This window comes from Gobius niger (assembly GCF_951799975.1).
Source record: "Gobius niger genome assembly, chromosome: 13".
Lineage (NCBI taxonomy): Eukaryota > Metazoa > Chordata > Actinopteri > Gobiiformes > Gobiidae > Gobius > Gobius niger.
This window is the reverse complement of record NC_136864.1, coordinates 22,703,356-22,717,606: the sequence shown is the minus strand read 5'-3', so window position 1 is coordinate 22,717,606 and position 14,251 is coordinate 22,703,356. Positions and strand designations below refer to the sequence as shown.

Below are 14,251 nucleotides of genomic sequence, written 5' to 3'. Positions count from 1 at the left end.
AAACAATGTTGAGGATAAAACTAACTCAACGATTGAATTCTCCAGGTTCTGCCCTTCAAAATAACATAAAGCATGCCTATATTCACTTGGATTTAGTCGGTGAAAGTTGTGTTTTTAAAGCGGTGAGATACCGGATATCGTACCCGTGATACCAGTATCGGATCGGTGCACCCCTACCGAACTTATGGTAACGAAATGCTACAACGTTTTTTTCCAACTTATGTGACATGACTTTGATATTTAATTAACCCCAGACTCTTATAAATTGATAAATGTTGACTTTTCGCATGCAACACATGTATACGAAGTTCTTGGGAATTGTCACTTCAAGGCTTGTCTGGAATGAAGCTCCAAGACAGAAAGAAAAGAAACAAAACAAACAAAACAGTCCTTCAGGGCATCTGCGCTTTCAAATGTGCACGGTCGAGCAAGCACGCAGATGCAGGACCCTCAGACATCCTCATGGACAGATGAGCCACAGCAGCTGGAAGGGAATTTCAGTCTTGTGCCGGCAGCCGCTATAGTCTCCCCCCTGCTGTCATCTGCTGTGCTTCCTCTCCTCAGCTTCCGTTACATAAGATCATACGTATAGAAGTTACAGTAGGACCTATTAAAGACCTGTAACATCTCGGTGTTTTTGATACGCAGACTTGCCTAATCCTCTTAATGGCGCTGATGTTAGTCTTCATCAAAGGCACGGCTCAGAGAAGCTAAGCTGCGCTGGAAAGGCAGCTCCTCACTCCACTAGTGGCTTTAATTACTCCCGCCTAGGGACACATAAGAGGCCTGCACATGCAACGTAGTGCTTGGTTAAAAAAAGGAGTAAAATGATAAAATGCTGCTGCAGTATTGTTGTAACCTCACCCTTATCCCAACAGTGATAACATGCGCATGCTTTTTAGCCTGGTCAGCCAGTCCCATTCACTTTCTGCTAAGAGATCTGTGCATATAAAGTCTCCTCATTTAATATAAAAGTGGGCGGGCTTTATGCTTTATGTGAAGCCTCATTTCTCTTTCTTTTTTTTTTTGCTTGGCTGCGTCCATGTGTAACACAGGATGCAAGACATCTTTATTTGCGCAGTTTACATTGCTTAATTTGTTACTAAATCTGTTACTAAATTCACATTATACAGTTATGGAAGGCCAAAAGTAGTATATTTTTTTCTATTTAATGGTGCCAGAAATCTATGGAATTTGACTTTTAACTTTCAAAAATGTGAATGTTCAAACCTTGTACACGATTACCGTAATATCTCTTGTTGACATAATTAAATGGCATAAAGTTTAATGTCCTCTGTCAAGTATTAATGTTTTCTCACTGTAGTATTAAAATTGTAGCTTTAATTACATAGGTGTGATTGTTATTGACTTAAAAGACTTTGAGCCACAAGATTAATACAGTAAATGTGTGGCCCTACATAACAATACAATTCATTGCACATAAAACAAAAACAAATAACAAATAAATGGTATGGCTGGCCAGGCTTTGTAGTCCTCCTAATGTCCAGCTGTTCTAATACAAAGTGTACATTTCTATTTATAGTTCACAGGCTTCTCTGTTTTCTATATATTTACACTTGGCATTGCATGCGTGTACAGTACTATGTGTGCAATGAGTGTCTGTTTTTTTTCTTTTTTTATGTAAGACCTTCTTATACCCTTACATAAGTATTTACTATGGTGTGTGGGGTATCATGACTTAATCCTTGTTCCCATTTCTATCCGGTGACAGATATTCCCAGGATTGATTCTTTCGGACATAAAGCCCGCCAAAAAGATGAAGTTCAAAACTGTGTGCTACTTACTAGTGCAGCTTATGCACTGCAGGAAGATGTTCAAGGCTGAGATTCCCTTCTCCAATGTCATGAACTGCGAGGACGGGGACAAGGTACACCTCTGTGACCTGTGTTGTTGTGTTGACATGTCTGTGTCTGTCCCTCCTGTCAGCTATTATGATTGCCCTGTATATCGAACATGGATCAGGGCTGCACAAATACATCGCCAAATTATCATACACAGGGATCCTTGCACACAAAGGGGCAAAAGTTTAGTTTTTCCTCACCAGTTTCTGATTACTGATGTTTTGGTCCTGATAGCATTTTTTTTAAGTCTCTTGTCTTGATACAATTTGATGAGTTTTTTTTTTAAATTTCTTATGGTAAAATATCACAATAGTCAATTCAAGACTAGGTTAAACAATACCAGTATGGTATCAAAGCAAACAAAGGTTTAGGTACTACTGGTATAGAAAAAAATAAAAGTATCAAAAGCAGGTAACAAAATATTTAATCTTTCTATTCAATTTTGATGTTGTTTAAAATTTTAAATGAAGAAAAAAGTGAAACACAGGTAAAAAAAAAAAAAAAGAAAAAAAGAAGAAGAAAGAAATATGGAAAGATCTGGGGGGGGAAAATGGGAAAAAACAGTGGGGAAATTTGGGGCAAAATTGAGAAAAAAACAAAAATTGTTAAAAAGTGGGGGACAAAATAAGAAAACCTGTGAAGTGTTTTTCCCACCCTTTTGTAGTGACAAGGTTGTTTCACCTCAAATAAAAATAATAATAATAATAATAAAAGGAAAAGGAACATATATACATTATTAATCTGTTCCATGCTACAGTATTTGACACATATTTCAGTATATTTATTTTTCACGATACCCAGCCCTATTCAAGACAGTTATGTAGCAGCCCTAGGACAAAGGTATAATTCAGCCCAATATTCTGCTCACACAAACCGTCACTGTCGCCATCAGAGGATTCAAAGTCTCTGTGAATATGCAGGATTACTCAAGTAATCAAGTATGTTTTTGATAAGGGCACACGATTATAACATGGGGAAAAGATCAAAATAGAGGATTTATATGGATAGGAGGGTTCTCTTTAAACATAAGGCTATAACATTCTGTGACATAACACTGTGTCCAGTCTGTGTCCGTGATGTTGTGTTGTCTTTGTGTTCTTGTCCATACTCGTTTACACGACTGTTGCAATAAGAGTAGCGTATTGTAAAGCCATGATACAGCCAGGACCCAGTGAACAGGGTGTCAGTTATGTGTCCCATGCTACAGCAAACAACACAAATAAGCAGGATTCAGCATCTACGGCCCACCGCACCGCTGCACACACCCTAACGCAGGGAAGAGAGAAGGGAGAAGTAAACACAAAAGAGTTACAGAAAGAACCCAGCCTACATTTTTCACTTTGATTTTTCCACAGGCCCAAAACCGAACAGAAAACACTGAATTTACTCGTCGTTCTTTGCACTAAAGGCCATTTACAACGTAAAACAATAGTTTAATTCATATGTAAAGGATAAGATACAAAAAAATGCACACGCTCACATTTTCCTGTTCTACTTTAGTGCCCAGAGATTTAAAAAGTGCTTGACACAGCACAGCAGGGTGCGTTCACTAATGAAGTTAAATGGAAGGGAATTCAGTAATTTGAAAGTATAATGAACTGCATATATTTAGTGTTGACTCACACTGGCTTTGTTTTTTAAAACTGACGGTGGAATGCCCTGAATGGTCCTTGGCTCTTTTACCTATTTATTGGTCGCTTCTGTTCTGATAAAATCACTACTTTAAATGTACTCATTTGAAGCTCCACTTTATTCTGCATGATAGTCAGAGGCGATGCATGGTACCAGTCCTAAACCCACATAGGTTTCGACTGGAATGGTGTGAACTTAGACAAAATGGTTTATGTTTCCACTGAATTGCATCCAAATAAGAGCTCAAATCAAGTACAAATAATAGACACAAGCCACACAAAGGGTTATTGTTAGGCATAGTTGTTACTCAAGCTAATGGAGATAATGAATGGGCACCAAGTTCGATGAAAGATGTTGACATTTCACTCTAAACTGGCTGCACTTTCGAAACAACAGCAACTGATCTCCCATAATCAATAATATCAACCTGACTATTGCTTCCACCACTCCTCCACCGACTTGCTCTTCTCCTCTGTCCCGCCAGCGGAGGGCCATGCGGACAGCTCCGCAGAAACTGCGCAACCGCTCCAACACCAACCAGACCACGGTGACCCAGAGCAGTCCCCGGACGCGCGTCAACCGCTACATCGGGCGTCTGATCGAGGCCCGGCAGACCGAATCTGACACGGCCGACCTCAACGTCCTCACGCTCATGTACAAGTGCTCCGAACGAGAGCACAGGGTGAGAATGAAAATTAAGAAAAGAACACACACACAAAAAAAACACTATACACTGCTGGATGTATTAAAAAGAAAAGCTAATAAGATCTGTCTTTGTCCAACAGTACCATCAACTTCCAGACGAGTACTTCACCAGCGCAGTCATCGTCTCTCTGGTGCTCGCCGCCTTGTTTGGCCTTGTCTATCTGCTGATCATACCACAGTGAGTTTGGGTGGTGTTCATAGTGTGAATATCTTTTGGGACAATCTTTCCTTTTTGCCAGCCAGCAACATTGCTGAAACAAAACGTAATCTCAAATCTCAAAACATTATCTTTCTTCTTTCACTGATTTTAAGATGAGTAGAGAATAAATAAATAAGAATCAGTCATTTTCCAAATCAGTTTTTACCCCCACGTTTTTGTTGATTATTAGTAATTCAGAATCTCGTACAAAAGCAAGTCAAATTTGCAGCTAATTTCAAAAACTACTTTCTAATCCCTTTTTCGTTTTCTCTCAGGGGCACATTAGTACTCGTTCTGCTCGTCTTCTGCATCTGTTTCCTAGTAGCTTGCATCATGTATCTGCATATAACCAAAGTACAGGTAAGGTTTCTCCCACAGCGACACAGTCATACACGAGCGGCGCATAACGTTAATGACATGTTCTTCTCTCTCAGTGTTTCCCAGGGTGCCTGACCATTCAGATCCGCACTGCGCTCTGTTTATTCATAGTGCTCTTAATCTACTCGGTGGCCCAGGCCTGCGTGGTATGTACAAAGTTATGATTACACCTGTCTGCTCTCTTTTATGTAAGCGCTTTTTTTAAATGATAGGTTGTTTGTTCATGACGCACAGCTATATGGATTGATATTCATATTTAAAAAACAATGCATACTAGGGCTGCGCAATAGATCGCAAAAAATATCGTATTGCGACATTAGGCGATGCAATATCCGTATCGCAAGAAGCCACAATACATCACAACATCACTTAAGTCTTCATCTGACTGAGATGACACATTTTTCTTGGAAACTTTAAGTTCAGTTTTAATTTAACATGTCCCAATTTAGTTCAGTTTTAGTCTTGCTTTGGTCCTGATGGTGTGTTTGATGTTTTTCTTGAAAGTAGTTAGTTTAGTGAAAGTGACTTAGTAGACTTTAGTGACTGCAACAAGTGAATTTCTCCTTTGTGAGATCAATAAAGGATTATCTTATCTTATCTTAAATATCGCAATAATATCGTTATCGCAATATTTCACAGCCGTATCGCATATTGCATGTTACTTCAATATCGTTCAGCCCTAATACATACTACCCAAAACGTCCCAGAATGCTCCGGGCCAGTTGTTCTTAGGTTGCAATTAGAGATGCTCAACTTACGTTCTCATTCCCTCAGGATAATATTCCCAAAAAAATAAATAAACACATTTTATATCTAATGTCACTTCCAGGGCTCTATACGGGTGATATACCTGACAACATTTAGTTTGTACTCCTTTCGTGTATTGTAAAGTCAAACATTTTGGGGAAAACACTGTGCATCAAATTATAAAACATTTTTTTACCAATTTCATGAACTTTCAGGCGAGTTTTCTGGCATTTTGTGTGAAAGTGACCCTGAAAAGTTGTGAAATGTGCCTATAACTGAATGTGACGAAGTTGGATGCTACAAATGTCATGAAAAAATTAGGAATGAGTTTCGACCATCACTAACACTTTAATTTAGTGGCTTGAAAGGCCCCAGGTATAGGGCCTTTCTTTTTTCTTTTGGCTAATTGTGTCAAAAAAAACAAACATTAAATAAAACAGTAAATCAGGACCTTCATTGCAATCTGCAATAATGAGGAAGTCATTGACAGGTTTCTATTGACAGGTTGTTTATACACAGATATGTGTACTTTTATTTGATGTATTTGTACATATTCTTATATGTATGTGTAATAACCTTTTAGAAATCCAGATTAGATTGTTATGGAGTGTGAATTACACCAGAAAAATATTTTCTTCTGGAATTGTAATGTGCATTTGAAACATTGGTGCTACATCTGATGTCATCAGAGGTTTCTATAGAGTATGCACTTACACCGTTATTCTAAACCAACCCTCATAACAAATAATAACAAATAGCATAACATGACAAACATTTGACTTGTGCTGCCATGCTGTGACATAATCTGCATACACTGTATGGTCTTATTGAGATGCGACCCTGCAAAATGCCTATTCATATTCAAATGTTTGTATGGTAGATAACAATGGTGGATTATTTAACATTTTGACACTAATATAATCAACATGCAGATGTTCCTTTGGTTCATTTCTTTTAAATCTAGTGTAACCTTCCGTAAATACTATAATACTGACCCTTCATCCGAGAGAGAGACATAAGCACAATATCGTAGTAACCATTTGTTAAAGTGGATCCTTGTGCTCTGCAGGTGGGCTGTATGCCGTGGCTGTGGGGCAGTGCCTACTCGAACAGCTCCATTATGATCATCGACGTGGACAGCGGCGCCAACCGCACCATGGCCGAGCTGCCCTGCGACGGAGCCCGCTACGCCTTCATCTCCTGCGTGGTGGGCACTCTCACCCTGGCCCTCTTCCTGCGGGTGTCCTGGCTGCCCAAGATGGCGCTCATGGTGCTCCTGGGCGTCCTGTATGTCACTGTGCTGGAGCTGAGTGGATTTCGCAAGACTACGGGGTAATATTTGAGGCAAAACGTACACAGTTTTTTTTAAGTTGTTGGGCTGGAGCACCGAGACAAGGTTGATCATTTTTTTAAAGGACTTGGGTTTTCTGGGGTTCAGGAAAGCAAGCCAAGATTTTCAGGACCTAAGAGTAAAAGAATAAACTTTTTGGGGACTGAGGGGCTGAAACGGAATAAATATAGACATTTTCACAAGCGAACCGCTGTTGTTCTGAAGAAAAATCACGGGTTCCGCTTTCCTGGAAACAGCACATCCAAAAGTGGCCGTGATGACAACACTCGTAACTTTCTCGCAGTATCGCGCACGCTTCCTCCCTCTCACAGCGAAATCGCAAACCCCTACAAGCGCCGAAACAATGTCTGGCTGTGAAAGTTGTTGGTTCGTCACAGATAAGCGGGGACGGACTTGGGAGAAAAACGCGCGTACAGTGAATTCGCAGAGATCCTTATCGGCCCACGCACTTCCAGCAGCCAGTCTTTGAAGCGCTTGCACATGGGCTCATTAGCTCCAAATTGAATCCTGACAGGACAATGTGGGCACCGTGATGGCTTAGTTATTTCTCAGCGAGGCAATGTCAAGAGCGTTGGAACTTATATCATAATCTGGCGGCTTTTGCTTTATTGCAAACAGTAGCACTTGAAAAAGGGTGCATTTATTTGTCAGACAGAATTAAAGAGGCTTATGTTTTGAGACGTCGAAAAGAGTTTCTAGCCAAGTAATAAAAAAAAAACGTTCTACCAGATACCACAATCTGAGAACCACTGCATACCATAGCCTTTTCGACACCAGATTCTATAACCTGAGCCCCAGGCCTTTACAGTTGTTTGGCGTAATATGAGTTCTTCCCTGATTGCGCCGCCGTGTGGGGTCGAAGTCTCCTGTGTGGTCTCGCTCCTATATATGCGCTGACTTGACCGTTGCTCTCCTCCACAGTGGGGGGTCTTTCCACATCCGAGGCTACGAGCCGCTCCTGTCTCTGCTCCTCTTTGTCAGCGCCTTGGCCCTCCACTCCAGACAGCTCGACCTCAAACTCCGCCTGGACTTCCTATGGGCCGTGCAGGTGAGGAGTCCTTGCATGTAAGACAAGCTGTCCCGGGCCTCTAGATCTCCTGATAGAGACGTCAAATATTGGGTTATACTGTACTGTATGTGGGAGGATTTTTATTTTTTGTATTTATAGGCTGCCAGCTGTCTGTTCCCTGGCAGAATCCTGCTAAGAGGGCTGTTTTGGCTAGGTTTCGCTTGGCGTTTCTCGGCAGGAATGTTTTATCACTGTGGAAAAGTAAACATTGATACATGTATTCAATAAACAGCAGTTTATTTGTAGTTGGAAGTGAAGTTGTGACCCCATGTGGTGGAAAAGTGCAACTTTTTTTATTCCCAATCCAGTGTCAGCAACTTCCTCATGCTACATTGACCTGCGTAAAATGAATCGTTATCATCAAATATGTATAAAAAATATCACTTTGTAACATAACAACACCCAACAATTTGAACAATTTGAGATAACCTGTTAATCCACCAAGTGCATTTTCCTACCCAAATCCAACAGCTTACCAACAGGCCAGTGTAACGCCTCATTTGAAAGCTAAAGACCTGCAAAACTCATCTAAACTGATCTTTTCCTTGCGTTGCCACTTTTTTGTTGCGTTTTCTTCGCACCTTTGTGTCACTTTTTCATCACTTTTTGACATTTTTCTGTGGTCGTTTTGTGGCGTTTTTGTTGCGTTTTCTGTGCTTTTTTTTAAATCACTTTTTCTTCACTTTTTCATTGCTTTTCTTATCACGTTTTTGTTGCATTTTCATCCTCGTTATTTTGACACTTTTTTTCAAGGAGCTTTTAGATTTGGGTGAAGCCAATCTAGAGAAAATGTGATCGGTTCAAGTGGGGGTTAAAGGAATAGGCCACCGTTTTTACATACTGAGATATGTTCTTACTTTAGCTTTGACGAGTTCTTTAGGACCTGTCTGGTCTTCCCCCGTGCCTTCAGTCACGTAGAAACAGCCCAGACGGCGTTAGCATTTAGCCTCTCCCCCTCTCCTCTATAGCTCCAAAACAGGTCAAGATAGAAGCTACCAAGCTCTTCCACGTTTTCCCTATTTAAATATGGTTACGTGAAGTGTTACGCTACAAAGTATAATTACACAAAATTAAACAATGTGGATTTTCTAAGCGGATAAAAGGGGGAACTATAATGTAAGGCGTAATAATACCAGGAGTAATTTGGCATCCGCACAGTAAAGTGAAGATTACTGCGCAGTAAAGTGAAGATTACTGCGCGGATTTCGAACTACTCCTGGTATTATTACGCCTTACAATATAGTTCCCCCTTTTATCCGCTTAGAAAATCCACATTGTTTAATTTTGTGTAATTATACTTTGTAGTGGAACACTTCACGTAACCATATTTAAATAGGGAAAACGTGGAAGAGCTTGGTAGCTTCTATCTTGACCTGTTTTGGAGCTATAGAGGAGAGCAGGAGAGGCTAAATGCTAACGCCATCTGGGCTGTGTTTACGTGATTGAAGGCACGGGGGAAGACCAGACAGGTCCTAAAGAACTCGTCAAAGCTAAGGTAAGAACATATCTCAGTATGTAAAAACGGTGGCCTATTCCTTTAAGAAACAATCCATGGTTTCAAAAAATTAGAAGGGAGTAATAAAGCCTAATTCCATCGAATGTTATCAATGAACCAGAAGTATATGTCTCAAGTTCAAAATGCAAAGATAAAATGCCCTTCCTCCTCTGCTGCCCCCTATTGTGTACATATAGAGCGTTGACGTACTGTTTTGCTTGCACCAACAGTTAGAAAGTAAAGCAATTGAATTTATCTGTACGTACTTGTGATGAAATTGCCAACAATGCAATCATTACACAGTCCTACTTAACTCAACTGCACTGTCTTTTCAGGCCGAGGAAGAGAGAGACGGCATGGAGAAGGTCAAGCTCGACAACCGCAGAATTCTCTTCAACCTGCTGCCCGCGCATGTGGCCCAGCACTTTCTCATGTCGAACCCCAGGAACATGGTGAGCCGCACAGGTTTCATTTCGCACCATTTGAAAGACTCCGCACTGGCTCCAAACTAAAGACCTTGCAACTGTGCTCGTGCGTTTCTTCCGAAGGATCTGTACTACCAGTCCTACGCGCAAGTGGGCGTCCTGTTCGCCTCCATCCCCAACTTCAATGACTTCTACATAGAGCTGGACGGCAACAACATGGGAGTGGAGTGCCTTAGACTGCTCAATGAGATCATAGCCGACTTTGATGAGGTACAAACACAGTCTAGTTTCTGGGGGATTTGGAATAGTGAAGCAGCTATTCATTTTTTTTTTTTACATTTTTTTCGACAGCTCATGGACAAAGAGTGCTACAAAGACATTGAGAAAATCAAAACCATTGGCAGCACATATATGGCTGCTGTGGGGCTGGTTCCAACAATAGGAACTAAGGTTTGCATTCGACTTCTCTGTACATTTTTAGACATTGAGGTATAAATTCAAAGTCAATGTTTTTTGTTTTTTTTGTTTTCCAGGCTAAAAAATCAGGGTACGACCATCTGAGCACAATCGCAGACTACGCCATTGAGATGTTTGACGTTCTGGATGAAATCAACTATCAATCTTACAATGAATTTGTTTTAAGAGTTGGTATGTTTGTTTCTCTTGACACGTAGGGGGTCAGGGGTCTCCAATTTTTTTCACTTCATAATTTTTGTTACTTTTACATAACAAAAAGGACAGAGAGCTTCTTATCCTTTGATGACACTTGGTGTAACTATGAGACTTCGGTGGAGTTCACCAGCAAGAGTTATTAGATGATGTTTCAATACAATTACAGATAATGACATATTTCCTCTATATCCTTCATTATACAGTGCACTGCCTGACCAAAAAAAAAAGGTCACAAGCTCGAGGCCTTTAGCTTTAATTACAGCACACATTCTCTGTGGAGAGTGGAGAGTTACTAGAGAAGGCGTGGAGAGCTTCTGGAGACCAGGCTATTCTATCCCTAACAGTAGCGATATCTCTATAGGTATCAACGTGGGCCCGGTGGTAGCAGGCGTGATCGGGGCCCGGCGGCCTCAGTACGACATCTGGGGGAACACGGTCAACGTGGCCAGCCGCATGGACAGCACTGGAGTACCAGGGAAAATACAGGTATTATTGTCGACGCCTTACAAGTCCCACTATTGTGACCACTGGAACGTCAAACAATTTATTATCATGAGGACCCTGTCAGAGGGGATGGATTGCACAGAATTTTGTCCTTGACATGTGTTGAAGCAAAAAAAAAAAAAGAGTAAAAAAAACGCTTAAGTTTGACACCGACTACTTTGTGATGGTAAACTAACATAGCGAAAACTATGTCAGATTTGATGGATGATCTTCCACAATGGTCATGACCTACCAGACTGGGCACAAGAGATCTTCTCTATCGGGGTACGAGTAGCACGGACAAAGAAGTCATGCCTTTGTTGTGCACCTATACATGCCCTGTAGTGGCATGTCACACTGCAGGTCAAAAACAGTAATCCCTCACTAAGCAATGGGCTTTAAGTTCAAAGAAGTCACAGACGTTTCCCAGGTTTGGTCAGTTTTTTTTTCCTTTGAAAACTGTTTAAACACTGAAAAAAAGAGCTAGTTTAGCCAATTTAACTGTATGAAAAGACTCTTTACTGCTCTCTCGCTAGGTGACCGAAGATGTCTACCGCCTGCTCAACACCAACTACGACCTGGTGTGCCGGGGCAAGGTCAGCGTCAAGGGCAAAGGCGAGATGCTCACCTACTTCTTAGAGGGCAAGGTCCAGGGCATCGGCACGGTAACCACCTCCTCCGTCATGCGCTCGGCGAGCCTGGCGCGGCGCATACACTCCTGCGGCAAAACCAGCGTCCCCGCCAACCTGGGCAGCGTCTCCTCCGTGGCCAGCAACGCCCAACTCAACCAGGCCAACAACAGCGGCAGCAATAGCCAATGCCTCGCCTCTCCGTGCGTGCCCGCCGTCAGGGAAGTGGTGGAGGAGGAAGACGTGGATGTAACGGAGATAGATATCGAGGTGGTTGATGGAGATGACGCGGTGTGAAAAAGGCAAAAAAAAGTTAGCCATGATTGAAGAATGGAATCGCCTGGTTAGAACATGAAGAGCTAACCAGAGGACAAAGCTACCGGGATGAACCGGTTCAACAATTCAGGACGACATAGACAATCACACATGGAGAATATCGTTCAAACACAAGGCTTCGGTCGTGTCCAGGACTTTTTGTTTGTACAGTGCACAAACGTTGTGTGCGTTCATGTCGACACTGCTCATGCTCTCTCTCGCTTTTGCACTGTCTTTCTCCGATTATGCCAAGGATAACGTTGTTAACAATATCAAAACCGGTATTCCGTTTTGCATGCACGTGGGTGTGTGTGAATGCATGTGTGTGACCAATACAACCGACAGCACAATATAACAATAATAATAACAACAATAATCACTTTTTATACTCGAATCTCACTTTTTGCAGTACTTTGAGGCATATTTACAGTGAAGTAGTGCACGACTTTATACAAGTGGACAGCCATAGGTGTTTAAAGTAAACCAAAGTAATAATACATGTTTTCTTGAAGTTTCCATTGCCTCACAACACAGCACGTTCAAAACGTGTCTTTTTTATTTTAGTTTCAGCAGTTAATATGTCAATTATTTAGTTATTTATCCAGGTGAAGAAGAAACAGACCTTTTTGGCCCACAAGATGGTTAAGGTGGAGAGAGATATTTAGCAGTTTATTAGAGTCTGACAATGATGGCTTTAAACTCCTTGGCCAAAGGGAAGCACAAGAAGAGAGACTTTATACAGCAAATTAAGGCAAGACACTAAGGGGAAAAGTTCGTTTTTTAATATGATGAATATTTTATAATTCAATTTTTAATATAATCATTTATCCTCTGAAGCACATGTCCCCATACGGGCACATACGCAGCAAATTTGCCAGTTGTTTTCATGCCTAATGGTTGCTTGTATTTTTTTTTTTGTGGTGAAAAAAAATGACTGAAGTTTATTATCCATCATTATACGTCATCTTCATATCAACATACGGATTTTTACAAAGCATGGAATTACCCAAAACCTGCAATACATTTTTCATATTGACAGCAATACGTTTTTTCCGAATCCTTTTCAGTGTTTTGCCTTAATTCTAGATTCATTGAAGAGAAACGGTCCCTTTAAAGTCGTCGCGAATGGAATGTTTTTATATTGTGGAATCGATGCCAAATCTGGACCAAATGACAGTACATGAGACCAGTACATCTTACTGTAAACGTGGTACATGTATCGAGCGCATACCACGACTGTAATAAGCCACAATGTTTTTTAATTATCATTATTATTATTTTCGTCGCTTCCGCATGCCGTTGCTAATAGGCCTATTCTATACTACTCTAGTCTCTTTACATTGGTGTAGAGCTTTTTGATTGATCTGCGAATTTGTAAATATGACACAAGTTGTATGCCTTACTACAAAAGCTTACAGTGGTTGCAATCTGCCTTTTTAGATATATTCACTTTGATATGCAGACCGTACTTTTTGTACATAGCCAAATGCTGTAAACTACTGTATGGTGTATCTTGTACAGTGTAAAGTTGGGTTATTTAATATTTTGTAATAAAGACAATATTGGTGTATAAAATATAAAAGTTTTTCAACCAACTTCTGCTCAATTTTTGATACTACAATGACAGAGTATCAGTACATGAAGTAAAGCAGCTATTCCAAACCATATACAACCTTACATTGTTTATACAGACCAATACTTGTGTTTATATTAGCACTAAAATGAGCACTACTTCTATAAATACTACTACTACTATTCCTCCTCGCATATATGACAACTACAGCACAATTGACGTGTCTCTCCCACACCAAATTCTACTTCCACTGCAATTATGACCAACACAACTACTACTTCCACTGCAACAACTATGTTACTACGTTAGTTTCAAAGCTACGACTGCATAATAGATTTATTTATCCACACTAGCTCTCGTACTCAGGGGGTTCAATAATAACTTTTATAGGCTGTTTCCATGTTAGCCTCACCCTATAAAAGTCATTTCCCACACCTCACTTTATGACTCCAAATAACACTTTTCACTCCATTATGTGAAGCAGTGACAGATTTATTGTGTCGGTAGCCGGCTGTCCTGTGCCCTATGTGTCAAGCAGCACGTCTCTGTGTACCATTCAATGCAGCAGCTAGGAGACATACTCACGTGTATTTTTTGGCCTTCTCAGTCACTTATGAAAGCAAATGTAATATAAAATAAGACAGAAGTAAAGTTTTCTTGGGCTAGGTTGAGCAGTAGGTTAAAAGTAAAAAGGAAAGGGCTGTAAATGTAACTCT

The 14,251-nt window shown here is 40.7% G+C and overlaps 1 protein-coding gene across 1 annotated transcript in view; it reads left to right on the top strand.

Moving 5' to 3' along the window:
* The window catches only part of LOC306972492 (adenylate cyclase type 1-like), a 39,999-nt gene extending 27,262 nt beyond the window's left edge, over positions 1 to 12,737 (top strand). Inside the window, exons 8-20 of the mRNA XM_079569138.1 lie at positions 1,733 to 1,888; positions 3,979 to 4,176; positions 4,280 to 4,377; positions 4,674 to 4,758; positions 4,833 to 4,922; positions 6,593 to 6,855; positions 7,796 to 7,922; positions 9,774 to 9,890; positions 9,987 to 10,133; positions 10,215 to 10,313; positions 10,397 to 10,511; positions 10,897 to 11,021; positions 11,555 to 12,737. Of these exons, the coding sequence (XP_079425264.1) occupies positions 1,733 to 1,888; positions 3,979 to 4,176; positions 4,280 to 4,377; positions 4,674 to 4,758; positions 4,833 to 4,922; positions 6,593 to 6,855; positions 7,796 to 7,922; positions 9,774 to 9,890; positions 9,987 to 10,133; positions 10,215 to 10,313; positions 10,397 to 10,511; positions 10,897 to 11,021; positions 11,555 to 11,944 (2,010 nt within the window). The 3' untranslated portion in view covers positions 11,945 to 12,737. The remainder of the gene's footprint in view (positions 1 to 1,732; positions 1,889 to 3,978; positions 4,177 to 4,279; positions 4,378 to 4,673; positions 4,759 to 4,832; positions 4,923 to 6,592; positions 6,856 to 7,795; positions 7,923 to 9,773; positions 9,891 to 9,986; positions 10,134 to 10,214; positions 10,314 to 10,396; positions 10,512 to 10,896; positions 11,022 to 11,554) is intronic.
* The last annotated feature ends 1,514 nt before the right edge of the window (positions 12,738 to 14,251 follow it).